The sequence below is a fragment of the Lepidochelys kempii genome, chromosome 6, assembly GCF_965140285.1.
Source record: "Lepidochelys kempii isolate rLepKem1 chromosome 6, rLepKem1.hap1, whole genome shotgun sequence".
NCBI classification, from domain to species: Eukaryota; Metazoa; Chordata; order Testudines; family Cheloniidae; genus Lepidochelys; species Lepidochelys kempii.
In genome coordinates this window covers 118795892-118813076 of record NC_136385.1, presented here as the reverse complement: position 1 = coordinate 118813076, position 17185 = coordinate 118795892, and the positions used below count along the sequence as shown (strand labels likewise).

At 46.7% G+C, this 17185-nt stretch overlaps 1 protein-coding gene across 2 annotated transcripts in view; it reads right to left on the bottom strand.

Moving 5' to 3' along the window:
• Positions 1-2652: 2652 nt before the first annotated feature.
• ESR2 (estrogen receptor 2) overlaps positions 2653-17185 on the bottom strand; it is a 69899-nt gene continuing 55366 nt past the window's right edge. For both annotated transcript variants that reach the window (XM_073349864.1, XM_078853401.1), the window contains 2 exons: positions 16532-16712; positions 2653-3609 (listed from right to left, as the gene is read on the bottom strand). In XM_073349864.1, coding sequence (XP_073205965.1) covers positions 3420-3609; positions 16532-16712 — 371 coding nt within the window. In that variant the 3' untranslated portion in view covers positions 2653-3419. The remainder of the gene's footprint in view (positions 3610-16531; positions 16713-17185) is intronic.

The window sequence follows — 17185 nt, the reverse complement described above, 5'->3', positions numbered from 1 at the left end:
AAAATATTTGAAAAGACATCAAATTCTAAAAACATTTGAGTTTTAAACTTTTTCAGTGAAGGTACACATGTGAAACAGAATTTAGAATACAAAACTAAGGGAACAGTACAAATTCACAATAACTGTAGAGTGTTAACAATTCATGGAGATAACTGCTTTTCATGAAAGCAAACCACAAAAAAATATGAAAATCAATCCATTATTTAGCCAGTACCACAAAAAATTAGCATCTTGCTAATGTCTCAGTCTAAAAGCCTTGAGAAAACAAGAACTGATGGTGACCACAGCATACTAGGAATTTAGGTAATTCTTGGTAACAGAGATTGCAAAAAAAAATTTTAAAGTGCGTAGATAGAAGTAAAGGCATAGAGATGAACTACAGCATCCTTTCTGAATCACTACAATTTATTATTAGCAAAACTTGATAAAAAGGAATGCGTTTTTTACATTGCCCACAAATTCACCTTTATTTACATGGCTAAAAATGTTAAATGAGTAAAAATATTTTGTCATTTCATTTTTTTTTTAGATTTGTCAGTATATCTAAGCATTAAAGATAAGTTTCTAATAGCTATTTTGTGTTACTCAAATATACATACATTAAAATTATCTAAAACATAATGGTAACTCATTTTTAATATACAACAACGCTATAATTTATTATCAGTTATCTCAGATTAATTGTGGTCTTATATAGACAGTATATGAGGAGGTTACCCACCTGTGCCGTAACTGACGTTCTTTGAGATGAGTGTCCCTGTGGGTGTACTGTAGGTGCCAGTGTACCCCTGCGCCGTTGTTCAGAGATTTTTACAGCAGTACCCGTATCAGCCGCGCATGTGCGGAGCCTGCCTCACATACCAGTCTTGTCTTAATAGTGCACATGTGTGGCTGAACTCCTCAGCTCTTTCTCTATGCGCATGTGAGGCCGCCCCAGCTCCAAAGTAGAGGGGAGGAAGGTGGGAAGTGGAGCACCCACAGAGACACTCATCTCGAAGAACGTCAGTTACTGCACAGGTGAGTAACCACCTCTTCTTCTTTTTCTTCAAGAGGTGTCCCTGTGGGTGCTCCACTGTATGTGACTGAAAAGCAGTATCTCTCAAGGAGGTAGGGACTTCGGATCTGGAAGGAATGCAGTAGATAGAACAGCTCTGCCCACATGTATCAGTGATAGGTCCCTGTGTAAGGGCATAATGTTTTGCAAACGTATTTTCAGAAGCCCAAATGGCAGCTCTGGAAATGTCCTTAAGGGGGACATTACGTAGAAAGGCCACTGAGGCTGCCATGGATCTGGTGGAGTGAGTCCTGATAAAAGTCAGGGGAGTCACATTCTGTTATCGATAACAGAGACAAATGCAACTCGAGATCCAGTTGGAAAGTCTGTGGTTAGAGTCAGATGAGCCCTTAGAGCATTCTGCAATGGGGACGAATAGCTTGTCAGAATGCCTAAAGGTTTTAGTCCTGTCCAAGTAGAAGGACAAAGCTCTGCGCATGTCTAAAGTGTGCATCATAGATACAAAGGAATTTGCATGTGGTTATGGAAAAAGGTAGGGAGATGGATAGGCTCATTGAAGTGGAAAGATGAGTGCAACTTCTGCAGAATTCTGGGGAGTAAGCGTAGGGGGACTTTGTGCTTAAAAAATATGGTGTATGGCGGATCTACCATAAGGGCCTGATCCAAATCCCATAGAAATCACCAGAAAGCCTCCCCGCTGACTTAGCTGGGCATCAAATTAATCTCTAATTTAGTTTTGTCACATACCTAAAATGACAATAATATACAACTAAACACTCTGGTATCTAGTCAAGTCCATTAATCTCCAGTGTTATTATCAAAGGCTAATGAATTTAATTCCAGCATGAAACAGAATATTACATAAGCAAATGACAGAAAAAATATTTTCTTATTTTCCAAATGAGGCTATGGGCCATATTATATGTCCTTTCAGACTCAATGCACCTTAGACAGCTGCAGAAATCAACAAGACAGACATTTTATGTGACTATATATTTAGTGACATGCCAATAACGAATTGCCACACAATGAAGCAGGGCACTTCATAAGTGATCCGTCCCGTCACCCATTCCCAGCTTCTGGCAAACAGAGGCTAGGGACACCGTCCCTGCCCATCCTGGCTAACAGCCACTGATGGACCTATCCTCCATGAATTTAGCCCAGAGGCATGTTTCCCTCTCTCATTTAGGGTTCTTTTAGGAGGGCTGAAAAAGCATAACTTAGGGTAGAGCTTCCCTAGCAAAGCAAGTTACATGTAACTTCCTCTTGAGAATAAGAGAGCAAAACTGAGTCATGTAAGTAAAAGCAGATCCCAGCTGATCCTCATCTCTACTTATGCTACCACTCCCTACAGTTATGTACACTGCATTTCCAGAACCCCACGAACCTGACAATACAGCTAGACACTTCTGTGCTCAAGATGGAAGTGATGGGAAGATTGTGAAATTGCCTAGGAAACCATTTAAAAAAATAGTTCAGTGGACTGTATCACATTATTTTTACTAATGCACATAATAAAAATTAATTTCTTGATCCTTCATACCTACACATTAAGTCATTATAAATATACAAAACAACAGCACATTAATCTCAGTGACAATAAATTTTAAAATTTAGTATTAAGTGAAAATGACTAAGCAGTCAAGTCAACCTTCAAGCAGATGAGTACCATGCACAAAGAAACAGTTCAAACACTAAGAGTAGGCTCACAAAACAAAGAAACCTGTTTTTATGTTTATGGAGCTCCTCTTTAAAGTGGTCCCAGAACCAATTCTGAGTGGCTCAAATGAAGACCGAGGAAGTGTTTCTGTGTTCCATCTGCATCCATTGCATAATCATATGTGGAATAAACTCATTTAAATTTTACATGTGTCTTGGCCCTTTAACCACGTTAACTGAAATGTAGGCATTTCCCCAGTGATCGTCATCATATACACAATCAAATCCCTCCCACGTGATGTAACAGCTGTACATTTCATATGTTGATATATTGAAAGAAAACATAGTCCAGTGGTTAAAGCAAGAACTGGGAGTCAGGACACTATTCCCAGCTCTCCACTGTGGGTTCTTAAGCTAGTCACCTAGCTTCTCTCTGCCTCAGTTTACCCATTTTTTAAAAAGGGGTAATAATAATTTCCAATCTCACAGGGTATTGTGTTCATAAGTCTCAGACAGAAAGCATTAGTGTAAGTGCAAAGTATTATGTCAGAAACATGGACAAGATGTGCTTCACACAATACAGGAGGCGATATACAGCCTTATCCGAGATAAACATGCAAAGATTAGAATAGGGCCCCAAAAAGGTTGTCTAAGATTCATGAGACATATCAAGTTTGACAGCTCTAAATAATGTTGTTTTGCTTCACAGTTTCCTACAAACCTGATCTTCCAGGTAATTATAAAGTTACTGTGCTGCCATATTCCACGCATCATCTCTAGTATCAGTTTGTTCTGATGGGCCAAATTCAGAATCTGTGACTGCAGACTTTCTTTGGCCTCGAAGCGCGTGTGCATTCAACATTTCCAGCAACAAGTCATAGACTGGGACCACATTTTTACACTTCATGCTCAGAAGGTGCTCCATACCTTTGTTACTGTGAATAAAAACAACAAGTCAACACACTGAAGTGGTTTAAATACATTTAATCTGAGTGGGGTTTTAGGGCTGGGAGGTAATGACAAGTTCAGAAGTCAACACCACCCCTCTTTTTTATTCATAGTTTCAAAATTGCGAAGGGCTTAACCATCTTCATGCTCACAATCTCTTAACATAACAGCAAGATTATATTAACCCCAGTTAACAGGCTGCTGTGTACTGTCTCTTTAAAGGAGCACCCAAATAAAGGTTTTGTGAGGGTTACAGTGAGAGTGGCTGAGCATGGCAGAGAAACGCTTTTGTGGAGAACTCTGGGCTGGAAGGATTGTTGAGGTCCCCCTGCAAAGAGTAACTCAGTGGTGGAAGCCAAGATGAGATCCTCGTGCTCTTCTGCTGGCTGTTAACGCCAGGGCTGTGAGCCACAGCAGCATAGCATTTGAGATGCCCATAGTTGCAAGGCAATTGTTGACTGAACCCCTTCCTGGCCTGGGTGAACCCCATAGTGTCACACCATGGCAGATGAAAGGCTGAAAACGTTACCTGATTGCTTATGCACCAGGTCCACAGGATGATATCTTCCTGGCACAGAGGAGTAGATCTGGCTCCTCCCTTTTTATAACATAGCTGTGGAATTGTTAGTCATTAATCAGATGCTCTTTGCCTGGATGTAAGGAACAAATGTAGCACAAGCTATTTGGATCACTCTGAGCTCCAATATGTTGATGTATAAGTGAGACTCTTCTTGCAACTACATGCCCCGAGCTCCACATGTGTCCAGACGATTCTTTCCATCCCAAAATGGAAGCATCCATCACTAGAACCTTGGTATGGAGCAGTGAAGAAAAAGGAACACTCTTGCAGATTTGATATGTGTTCTTCTACCATTTAAGGAAAACAGACTGTTTGGGGGAATCTGAACCACTATGTCTAGATGATGTTTATTGCGTGGTAAGAACCATCCTAACAAACAACAAAAGCAAATTCCAGCAAATTGAGTCACAAATGTGTACAAAGCCATATGACCTAGCAATTGTACACTTTTTTACTGGTGTCCAAGGGCTTGTCTGTAGTTGATTTACGAGGAGAAATATATTGTCAAATCTGCTTCATGGCAGATATGCCTTCATTGTGCTGGAGTCTATAACTGACTCAAAAAAATGGAATTTAAAGAGGATTTGTCTTTGTTGACATTGAGCCCCAAAATAGAGAACTGCTGTAGAATGTGATGTATGCTGTTTGTGATTTGCTGAGGAAAACTTCCCTGAATCAGCCAGTTGTCCAGGTATATGTATTCTAAAATCCCCTGCCTCCTTAGGTGTGCTGCTACTGCAGCCAGGCATTTTATAAATATTCTTGGGGCTGTTGACAAGCTGAACGGCAACCATATGTACTGGCAGTATGTCCGTCTTCCCACCTATGAACCTGTGCGCTGGATGGATGGAAATATGCATCTTCCAGATACAGAATGGCACACCAGTCTAGAGTATCCAATTTAGGAATTATTGAAGCCAGGGTCACCACTCTCAGTGTGAACTGGCAAACAAAGGTGTTCAGATCTCTCAAGTCCAGAATGAGATGTCAATCTTGAGAATTAGACAGCAACAGGAACAGAAACTTCTCCCATGAATTGAAGAGGAACGTTTCAGAGAAATAGAGGAGATAAAAGGAATTGCACCTCTTCATGTAATAGTCTCTCTTGGGAGGAGTCTCTGAAAAGGAACAGGGAAGGTGATGGTGGGGTAGGAAGATCCTGGAACTGCATGAAGTAACCTTTTTATATCATCTATGGGATCCATTGGTTTGTGGTAATTTGTTTTATTTTCAATTCCCAAACGGGGTAGGGAACAGGTATAGCTACTCTGAGTGGTTTCTGACAGCTCTCAAAGTGACTGTCAAACTGTTTGGAAGACAAACAGCCTTATAGTGCTTGCAGGCATAGTGGAAGAAGGTCTCTTACTACCTCTTTCTGGGTGGTTCAGCTGGCCTTTGATAAGGCTGGTGGTATGAAAACACAGAAGGTTATCTGGAATACATTTGATGTCTACAGGTTGTTTTCTTCTAAGCTAAGGAGCGTTCAATTCCCAAATACCTCAATGTAACTCGAGAATCTTTTAAAGAATGTAGTGTATAATCAGTTTAGCACTACAAAGTTCACTCCCTTCAAAGGGGAGTTCCTCAACTATATTCTGGACTTCTCTGAGAATTCCAGATGATTGCAGCTAGGATACAAGATGCATGGTAACTGCTGTTGCCATCAATCTAGTCCACAGTATCTGATATGCCTCTTGTTCTCTCCTGAGCTGCTGTGACTGGGAGAAACTGGTGAAGGATGTGAATAGATGCATCAATAGTAGTATGCAGAGAGGTCTATGTGGCAAGCTGACCTGTGATCAAAGATCTCACTGCCTCTTTTGATTCTACTGGAACTATCCAGTAAATGACACCATTTGCCAGTTAATATAATCATATTCTGAAAGGAGAACTTGATAAAAACGGCTACTTATCTTTCGTAATTGTAGTTCAAGATGTGTTGCTCATGTGCATTCCATTCTAGGCGTGCGTGTGCCCACGTGTGCAATCATCAAGAGATTTTTGCCTTAGCAGTAGCCATAGGGTCGGCTGTGGTGCATGCTGGAGTGCCACGCTCATGCCACAGTATATCAGGCGCCGCCAGCTCTACGCCCTCTCAGTTCCATCTTGCCAACAACTCTGACAGAGGGGCAGGGGGACAGGTATTGGAATGGACATGAGCAACATCTCTACGAACAACGGTTACGAAAGGTAGGTAACCATTTCTTATTGAGTGCTTGCTCATGTCGATTCTACTCTAGGCGACTCACAAGCAGCATCCACGGAGGTGGGCTAGACGTTCACAGTCCTGCAGCTTGCAGCACTGCTCTGCCAAAGCCAGCGTCGTCTCGAGCTTGCTGGGTCAGCGAGTAGTACAATGCAAATATGTGGGTGGATGACCAGGTGGCAGCCCAACAGATTTCTTGGATCGGCACCTGCGCCAGGAAGGCTGCCAAAGATGCCTGTGCCCTAATTGAATGAGCTGTCACAATCGCTGGCAGAGGTACCTTTGCCAGCTCATAACAGTAGCAGATGCAGGCTGTGATCCAAGACGAGATTCTCTGGGCAGACACTAGACAACCCTTCATCCTGTCTGCAACTGCAACAAACAACTGCGTTGACTTACGGAATGGCTTTGTTCTACCAATTGAAAGCCAGTACCCATCTGACGTCCAGGGTATGCACCCTGCATTCCTCATTCGTTGCATGAGGCTTTGGACAAAGGACTGATAAGTATATGTCTTGACCAATATGAAACTGGGAGACGACCTTGGGCAGAAAAGCCAGTTGCAGATGCAGCTGGACCTTGTCCTTATAGAAGACCCTATAAGGCAGCTCCAATGTGAGTGTCCTGATCTCGCACACCCTATGAGCTGGAGTTATAGTGACCAGGAAGGAGCATGAAGCCAAGGGTTCGAAGGGGGGGACCCATGAGCCTTGCCAGCACAAAATTCAGGTCCCAAGCAGGGGACTGGGTCCCGGACATGCGGGTAAAGGCACTCCAGACCTTTCAGGAACCATGCCATCATGGGATGGGCAAAGACCAACCTGCCTTGAGATGGAGGGTGGAACGCCAAAATGGCCGCCAGGTGTATCTTGACCAAAAGGTAGTGACAGGACCTGGAGTTTAAGGTGCAGCAAAATAGTCCAGGATGTTCTGCAGCAGTGCCTCTTCCGCACGAATGTGTTGGGCCTCGGATCAACACATGAACCTCTTCCACTTCACTACGCAAGTAGCCCTGGTGGAGGGTTTCCTGCTGTCCAGCAGGACCTGTTGGACACCAGCAGAGCACATCCATTCGTCCACACTTAGCCATGCAGCAGCCAAACTGTCAAGTGCAGCGTCGCCAGGTTCGGATGCAGCAGATTGGCCGGATCTCCTGTCCCAGAACCAGGGCAAAGAGGTAGCTGCAGAGGGGTGGCTGTCGAAAAACTCAGCAGCATGCCAAACTGGTGTTGACGAGGCCACGTTAGGGCTATGAGGATAATGGAAGCTTTGTCCTGTTTCACCTTTAGCAGGACCCTGTGGACCAATGGCACTGGCGGGAAGGTGTACATCAGCATTCCTGACCACGGAAGCAGAAAGGCATCCGACACGGAGCCCCTGTCACTGCCCTGCAGAGACAGAACACGTGGCACTTTGTGTTCTGTCTGGACGCAAACAGGTCCACCTGGGGAGTCCCCCACCTGCAGAAGATTAGGCTGAGCACCTCCGGATGAAGTGACCATTTGTGGCAAGATGAGAAGGTCATGCTGAGGCAATCTGCAAGGATGTTCTTGGTTCCAGGTAGATGAGTGGCTACCAGATGAATGGCATGCCGCACACAAAAGTCCCAGAGGCTGAGTGCCTGACAAAGGGTCCAAGACCTGGCGCTGCCCTGCCTATTGATGTAATACATCGCAACTGTATTGTCCATCAGGAAGTGCACAACCTTGCCTTTCAGGTGGGGCAAGAACACCTGGTAGGCCAGGCGAACCACTCTGAGCTCCCTGAAATTGATATGTAGTGCTAGATCATTTTGTAGCCAAAGACCCTGGGTGTTGAGCCCTCCCAGGTGGGCTCCCCAGCCCAGATCTGACACGTCCAAGACAGGATCGCAAAGGGAACTCCTTGCAGCACTGACCAGCCACCAGTCCAGGTACGAGAGGATGTGGCTCGGCACCATGACCACTCAGTCCAGGTCATGTCTGCTGGGGACATAAACTGAGGCCAGCCACACCGGCAGAGACTGCAGATAAAGTCGGGCATGGCTGACTACGTACGTGCACGTGGCCATGTAGCCCCATCAGTCACAAGCATAGTCTTGGATGGCTCTTTATGTGGAAGATCAGGTCCAACATGGCCTGGAAATGCACTTCCGGAAGGAAGGTCTTGGCCTGCATGGAGTCAAGAACAGCTCCAATAAACTCTATACATTGGACTGGCGTTAACGTGGACTTTTCTGTGTTTATTAACAGGCCCAGGTCACTCCAGGTGGACTGCACCAGATTGAGGCTTCTCTACACCTGCTCCAGAGACCTGCCCTTGATGAGCCAGTCATCAAGATACGGGATGATCTGGACCCCTAATGTCTCAGGTAAGCCACTGCCAGTGCCATGCATTTTGTGAACACCCTGGGGACTGAGAACAGGCCAAAGGGTAGCTCTGTGAACTGGGAGTGGAACCCGGACACTATGAAACGCAGGAATCGCCTGTGTCCTGGGAATATGGAGACATGAAATTAAGTGTCCTTTAAGTCGAGAGTGGCGTACCAGTTCCCTGGATCCAGGGAAGGGATAATGCAGGCCAGGGAGACCATGTGGAACTTCAACTTCTTGAGAGACTTGTTAAGACCAGGCAGGTCCAGGATGGGCCTAAGGCCCCCTTTGGCCTTTGGGTTTAGGAAGGATTCAGGAATAGAATTCTCTTCCTTCCATGTCCCGAGGAACCTCCTCCACAGCTCCCAAGCCCAGGAGCTTCTCCTGAAGAGGGATGGGAAAGTGTGTGTGTGGGCGGACAAGAATCGCAGAGTATAGCCCCAAGCTACTATGTCCAGGACCCAGCAGTCTGATGTAATCTGCAACCAGGCCAAGCGGTAGGGAGAGAGGCAGTTGAGGAAAATGTGGGTCGGATCTGGTTGGCAGACTGGGGCGTCACTCTCGGGCACACCCACAAAGTGATCGCTTCCGGCCCCCTCGGTGTTTAGCAGGCCCAGGCTGCGCGGGTGAGTGGGATGAAGAAGGGCATCGGCGACTAAAGCTAGCATCCCGTCTCCTAGTAGAGCCCTGACAGGGTTGCCAGCGTCTTGGCGGTGGTGGCAGTCGGAAGGGCTTTCTGGCTGACTGTGGTGTGTGCATGCCCAACAAGCGAAGGGTAATTCTAGTGTCCTTCAACCCATGCAGCCTGGCGTCCGTTTGCTCGGAGAAGAGACCAACTCTCTCAAAGGGGAGGTTCTGAATCGTGGTCTGCATTTCCTAGAAGAAGCCCGCTGTTTGGAGCCAGGAGCTGCATTGCATGACCACCGCCGATGTGACCACCCTGCTGCCAAGTCCACCACGTCCCAGGCCATCTACAGGGAGCATCTGGCCACCACAGTACCCTCCTCTACCAGGCTGCCAAACATTTGTGCCAGACCCTCAGAAAGTGATTCCTGGGACTTTCTGAGACCGTCCCAGAGACTGAAATTGTACTGGCCCAACAGGGCCTGATTGTTTGCCCCACGGAATTGTAGGCTGGCAGTTGAATAAATTTTCCTCCCAAATAAATAGAGTTTCTTGGCCTCTCTGTTTTTGGGAGTTGAGGAGTGAACCTGCTTGTCCTTCTTGGCCGCAGACACAACCAGCAAGCCTGGGGTTGGGTGGGCATAAAAGGTATTCAAAACCTTTGGCCAGAATAAAATACTTTTTCTTGGCCCATTTCGAAGTGGTAGGGATGGAGGAAGGGGTCTGCCACGGGGCCTTGGCTATCCTGAGAATCCCGTCATGCACAGGCAGGGTGGGTGTAGAGGCTGAGAGGACATTAAAGAGGGTGTCCGCCTGCTCTGCCATCTCCTGCACCTCGAGCTCTTGGCCACGTGCCAGAGAAGGGTTTGATGCTTTCTGAAGTCATCCAGCAGGCTAGCTCTGAAAGGTCCCGCAACTGCCTTGTCCGGGGAAGAGGAGGAAGACTGGACTGCTGGGGGAGGTGCCGGGCTCTCGACCACCATCAGAGAAGGAGGCTTAGGGGTGGGCACAGGTTCCTCCATCCCAGCTCAGAACTGGCATCCAGTGCTGGGCCCAGTGCTGGCGGTGCCACTGACCGATGCTGTGACATAGCCACCGAGGAGTGCTGCAAAGGGGGCATCACCATGACTAGTACGCCCCACATGCTCCAATGAGGCCACTGCACTGGCCCCTAGCCGTGCTGCCACTGTGGTGACACAGACTAAGGAGCGGGACCCAGTGCCCAATCTTGCCGATGGGACCTGGGTGATGGGCTGAACTAGCCCTCCATATCTGAGGAGCCACCTTCCGGCAACGAGGGAGGAGCCGTTGACGCCCGCGTTTGCTTACGGGTCGTGGCTACTGGTGTCCATTTGGCCAGGTGTAACAGACTGGTGACGGTACTGGGGAGAGTGGTACTGGTGCTGGGGAGACTGGTACCGAGACAGGGAACATTCCCACTGTGCTGGCACTCAGGACCAACGCCTGGAGGACGACCAGCGAGAGGATGAGTGGCGCCAGGAATAGAAGGGGAGACTGTCAACCCCATGACAGTGAGTAGCACCAAGGGGATCTGGGCAACAGCCTGGGTGACCGATGATGCATCTCGGACCTGCACGGGGATCCTTGACACAGTGGAGAAGATAGTCATCTTCTGTCTGGCAACCAGCCATGTCCCCCTGTCTCCTGAGGGGTCTTGACAAGCTTGCCCTCTTGGGGAGCCTTAGTCAGGTCCTGCGACACTGAGGTCATCACTGGAGCAGGTGGAGACCTGTGCTCTCTCTGCACCTGGGGAGCCTGGGATGACAATCGTGCAGGCAGGTGTGTCAGTCCCATACCGCTCCTGGGAGTCGGTGGCAGACCTTTAAGGGGGCTGAGAGCCCCAACCAGGGAGGGACGATCACATGGTGCCAGAATAGTCTGGCAGCCAGGCCCAGGTTCCTTGGTAGATGACCCTTGGGCCTTTTGCTCGGTGCTGAGGAGCGCTTCTTGGCCTTTTTCTTTGGCTCTGGCTCTGGCGAATGGGGCCGGAGGAGCCAGGTGCCAGCGGTGTGCTGTGCATGGAGGCCGAGGCGCTCAGTGCGACCTGTCTGGTCAGCTCAGAAGCCAGGCTGAGGGCGGACTCCATCAGAAGAGCCCGGAGGCAGATATCCTGCTTCTTTTGGGTGCGAGGCCAAAAGTTTACAGATCTGGCACAGATCCTTAACGTGTGACTCCGCCAAGCACTTAAGGCAGCTGCTATGTGGGTCACTTACATGCATAGGCCTGTTGCAGTCTGAGCGGGGCTTAAACCTAGGAGACTGGGGCATGCCCCACCTGGGGCAAAGTCCCCACTGGGACCCTAAGTAACACTAAAAAACTATTTAACACTACTCTATGCAAACTATGTACAAAGGCCCTCAGGCGCGAAGTTCAAGGGGGAGAAACCACTAGCTCTTGCTAAGTAAGAAAGGCACTCCGACTGACCACCACAGGTGGTAAAAAGGAATTGACAGGGTGTAGGGCAGGCGGTGCCTGCTATACCGAAGCATGAGCGCTGCACTCCAGAGGGTGCCACAGCCAGCCCTACAGGTACCACTAAAGCAAAAGTGTCCAACAGCCGTGCACATGGGTGCGCACACACCTAGAATGGAATCGACATGAGCAAGGACTCAAAGAAGAATTAGTTATTTTGAGTTGCAGACTAGCTCTTCCTTTCAAAAAGGTCTAGCCACTTTGGCTTCTTTTCTTTAGGGATGGATTTGGAAGCCTCTTGTTCTCTCCTGAGCTGCTGTGACTCTGGGAGAACCTGGTGAAGGATGTGAATACATGCACTCAAATCCCACAGAGGGGTCTTGGTATCTTCTGTCTTCCTTTTTTGAAGTCATGGGTATGGATGCTAGCTTTTGGTAGAGTAGCTGGGGAGGTTCTAAAAGGCCTTCATTAATAGGCATTGAGTCTTTCATGCAAAGACAAAATAGCCAATAATTCATGAGCCTTTTCCTGGACTGTCTACAGGAATCTCCAGCACTTTTGTCATCCTGCAAAGAAGGCCTTGAAACACCCTACAGTCATTAGGTGGAGAGAAATAGATGGCACAACAGCTTCTTCTGGCAATGATGATGATATATGAGTTGGAATTGCATCAGAGGACTTCTGCTAAGATTGTGCCTCTTTTGGAAGTTAAGCTGAGAGGGCTGTTTTTATTGTGCCCTTACCAACTTCTGAGACAAGGGAGACCTGGTTCTTTATGTGACAGAGGAGCTAGGTCTCCTTGCTTAACGAATGCTCCAAGGTACCCAGTAAGACCAAGGAGCAGGACCATACGAGTAATATGTAAATGGACAAGGGATGCATACCAGGTATTCCCTAGAGGGTCCCCTATATTCCCTATGCCTGCTATGACTTCCAGCCCTGAAATTTCTATCACAGTATCAGAATAGTAAAGATCATAGAGTCGCAGTCTAGGAGAATAGGAAGGTGAGCTACACCCATGAATATCAGAGGCAGAAGAAGAGTAGGAATACTCTTCTTACAGGAGGAGAAGTAGACCTTGCAGGAACCTGAGGGTTGGAGTGGGAGGACATTCCTAACCGGTGCCCAGAATATCCTTCTTCCACAGCTGTAGTGCCAGCTCAATGGTCTTCACTGAGGAAGAAAGCAAAAAGGGATGATGCAAGCAGGGCTGAAAAATTCCCTGGGATCATAAATCTCAACGCCAACCACATTTGTACCAAGAGAAAACTAAATATAATTGTCACTGGGGTGGCAATACCAATGTAATTGGTACCAGAAGCATCAGTTTTAGGGCTGATAGCCCCCTTACTAGTACAGCACGACTTCTGGTGGTACCGTAGAGTCCATACTTATGTCAGAGAGCGAATTGTTTTCAGCTGGTAACAAAGATCTAGATCCAGGGTCTTACAGGTGCCAAAGGGACCTTCGTCAGACTGCAACCTGCCTTTTTTAAAGCAGAAAGAGGAAACTTGTCTTTCTTCCGTTTCTCAAGCAATTTAGGCTACGTCTACATGATGAGCTCGGGTGTGATTCCCCTGCTCGTGTACACATACTCATGCTAGCGCAACAGCCAAGCAGTCTCACTTGCATGGGGAGTGGCAGTGAAGGCACAGCGGAGCCATGCAGAGTACAAATCCACCTGAAACCAGTGGGCATGTACTCAGCACAGCTCAGCCATGCCACCGCAGCTGCTAGCTGTGCTATCGTGGCTATACTATTTATACTCACGCTAGCTCGACGAGAACTAGCCTGAATACGTGTACATAAGCAAGGGAATCATATGCCTAGCTCAAAGTGTAGACATAGCCTCAGACGGAAACCTGCTTCTATGCTTTTTGGAGAAAGAGTGCTGAGACCTCCTTCTTTCATGATGGGAGGAGGGAATTATACCAGCATCAGCAGAAGAATGCTTTGATGAAGAAGCAGGAGCTCTAGAAGTTAAGGCAGAGAAAATAGCTGCCGGGGCACTTTTTAAGGAGGACTGCTCGGAGCCCAAAGGATCCTGCCTTCCTGGTCTAAGACAGCCCTCACAGAAGACAGAGGTAGTATCTTACATAGTAGGAAGAGCTTTTACTTGAGCATCTCTCAGTTTCATTGTTCATTTAAAAAACTAATGACAAAGCACATTTCTCGGTGATGCACCAGTTATTAACGGGAACAGCTGCCTCACATGATGAACAATACTTAAAACCAGGATATTACTGATCAACCATGAAGCTGAAGAAAAACATAAAAGAATTCACCTAACTTACACTACCTAGCTAACCCTAAACTATGGTAAGAGAACTACATACAAATACTAGTGGAGAAGTGCAAGAGCCAGGGACACTGTTCTTTCAGTCCCATCTTGCAGCCACAAACACTAAAAAGAATGGACAGTCAGCTGGTTTCCCTTAATGCCCTTGGGCATGTGATGGGGGGAGGGATAGCTCAGTGGTTTGAGCATTGGCCTGCTAAACCCAGGGTTGTGGGTTCAATCCTTGAGGGGGCCATTTGGGTCAAAAATTGGGGATTGGTCCTGCTTTGAGCAGGGGGTTGGACTAGATGACCTCCTGAGGTCCCTTCCAACCCTGATATTCTATGATTCTATGTGTAGGCGTGACCCAATGGATGCTGCTGGTCAAAAGATTCTGATCTTGAATACAGAGAGCACATGTGTATCAGAAGTGGCATACATATAGGAAAGCACTCAAAGAAGAATTTTGTATTCCACACAAAGTCCTGACTGAAGGCTGAGCTGTTCAGGGAGTTATAGTAGTGTCCCATGGGATGGACATCTGTTGTCTTACAGGAAGCACGTACACATGCCCACACTTTCTAAACCACTCAGCAAAAGAATATTCGATTTTGAAAAAAGAACTAGAAGAAGAAATCAGACTTTAGGCCAGGGACTGACATGAATGCCAAAGCACACTTGACCTGGTGATCCACAAAACAGCATTGGAAATTTCAGAATGATTTTGAAGGAGACACATTACTGCTCTTTTAGCCAGAAGGGGAAAAAATTAAAAGTGAAGTGCTAAAAAGAAATGAAAAGGATGTACTATTTGGAGGATATATGTAGAGGATTTATTTAAAATAATGAATTATAGATATAAGCAGGGTCTGAACGAATGCTTCCCTGACAGCTAACTGGGAGGGGGAGAGACTTTGGGTGTGTTTATGTAAATACAGTTTGCTCTGCTTACATATTCAACAGACACAGTGATGTCAAAGTGATCAACTTCGGCTGGTGTTGGGTACAAATCACCTTAGTACTAAATGCAGGGGTAGTGAAATATGGTTACCAATGTTGTAATTATTGTAGGAATACAGGAAAGCAGGACTGTGCTTAGCCTGTCTCAAATGAGGGGGCCACCCTCAGTTGAAAGAACCTCATTAAACCAGGGGCTCGAATGTCAGAGCCCTAGGAAAGTAAGAGAGGTAGGGACAGGTATCCCACCAAGGAGGCTGCACACCCTCATCAAGGGTCCTCCCTAGACTGGTTTAACCTGTTCCTTCCCACTGTTCAAAGAATAGTGCTAAACAGGCTTCATAGGAGCTTGTTTGTTATGTTAAATGCCCAATCAGAGCTGAAATCAATTGTGGTAGGACTGTGTTTCTGCCCTGCCTGCTAAGAGTTAAAAATCACAAAGATGAAATCACTGAGCTGGGGCAGTGTTTCTGCCCAGCCTGCAAAGAGCTGAAAATTACTAAGAAACTGATGTGCAGAGGTCACACCAGAGAGGCAGGTGGCAGCAGACGGCAACTGACATCTGGTGAAAGAGTAGCTGGTTTGGCGGAGAGGCGCAGCAAGAGCAGTGAGCAGGCGGCCAGCAGGGTGGCGGTGGAGAGGCACAACACAAGCAACCAGCAGGTGGAGAAGTGCAGCAAGACCAGTGAGCAGGCGGCTGGCAGGAGTGGTTGGTGAGTGGCCAGGAAGGTGGCTCGCAGAGAGGGGTGGCGAGCGAGTGCCCAAGCAGTGGAGTAAGTAAGGTACTTCTTTACCCCACCCGGGGGTGGAGGTGAACTATGCAGATGCACCTCTGAACTCTGGGTCTGCATTGACCAAGGACAGCAACTGTGAGTGGGGTACAGAGAAGGGTTGGGCACAGGAAAGGGATTTTTGGGTTGATGGACTTAAGAACCTGAGGGGGAAAGGACACTGCCCAGCCTACTTGGGGGTGGGTCTTTTACTCATGGTTTATGTTTATGAACCATGTTTGTGGTGTTTTCCTAAATTAATGCCGAAGTACTTTCCTCCTTTTATTAAAAGTTTCTTTTCTACACTCAGACTCTGTGCCTGTGAGTGGGGAAGCATTGCCTCTCAGAGGCACCTAGAGGTGGTGTGTAAATTTCCCAGGTTACTGGGTGGGGGCTCAAGCCAGTTCTGTGTTATATCAATGGAAAGGAACCCCGACATATTGAACCCAGCCCTGGTTGCTGCTGGCTCCACGTGGCAGAAGCGTTACATAAGATATGCACTTTAAGGTGGATGCAATGTGCTGCATGTCAAAATGATTTGAGTACATTATTTAGTTAATCCTGTCAATTTAGAATAATCTTACAATGAATGCCCTAAAAGGATGATATCAGGATTTTTCCACAGGGATTTCAAGAGCTTGGTCGAGCTTTGTTTGCTTTAACAACAAATATTAAAACCTGAAAAAGACACATAATTCTGTTAAATATACCTTGCATGCCTGACATGAGAAAGTAACATCAACAAGTTAGCCAAACGAGTTGTCTGTTGCTGAGATGGGATTCCACTCTTTGCAATAACCCACACCAAAGCATCAGTTACTGCATTAAGCAAGTGATGTAGCTTCCTGTTGCTTTCAGGTTCTTCTGCAGCAGCGGATAATGGAAACATACCTAAACAAAAAGACAGAAAAGCATTACAATTCACCAGAAAAAACATGAGCATGGATTGCCTTTGGATGCTATTTTTCAATAGAAACAAATAAAATAAATTCCAAGTCCTATTAAAATTGTATGCTATGATGCTTCATGTTAGAAAATTTTTTACTCATCAATTCTGTTATGCCATTTGCATACTTAAGTATGCAATCTTACAACTACAATAACAACAACTGGCTTTTAATATCTTCTAAAGATACAGGGCCAGATACTTGGGTCTGGCTGAGCTTCACTTATCTTTGCATTTTCCAATTTTGGATGTCCCCAGGGGTTACTCCGACCCTTTGTTTAAGTAAAAGCACTTTCATGGCTACTCTAACAGCTCCCTCCCCTCTCTGAAACAGCTCCTACATAGGGATGGGGCCAGGAGCAAAATGGTACATAAGTGGCTTAAACACTTTGCTGGATCAGGGCTTTAATGCTTATCA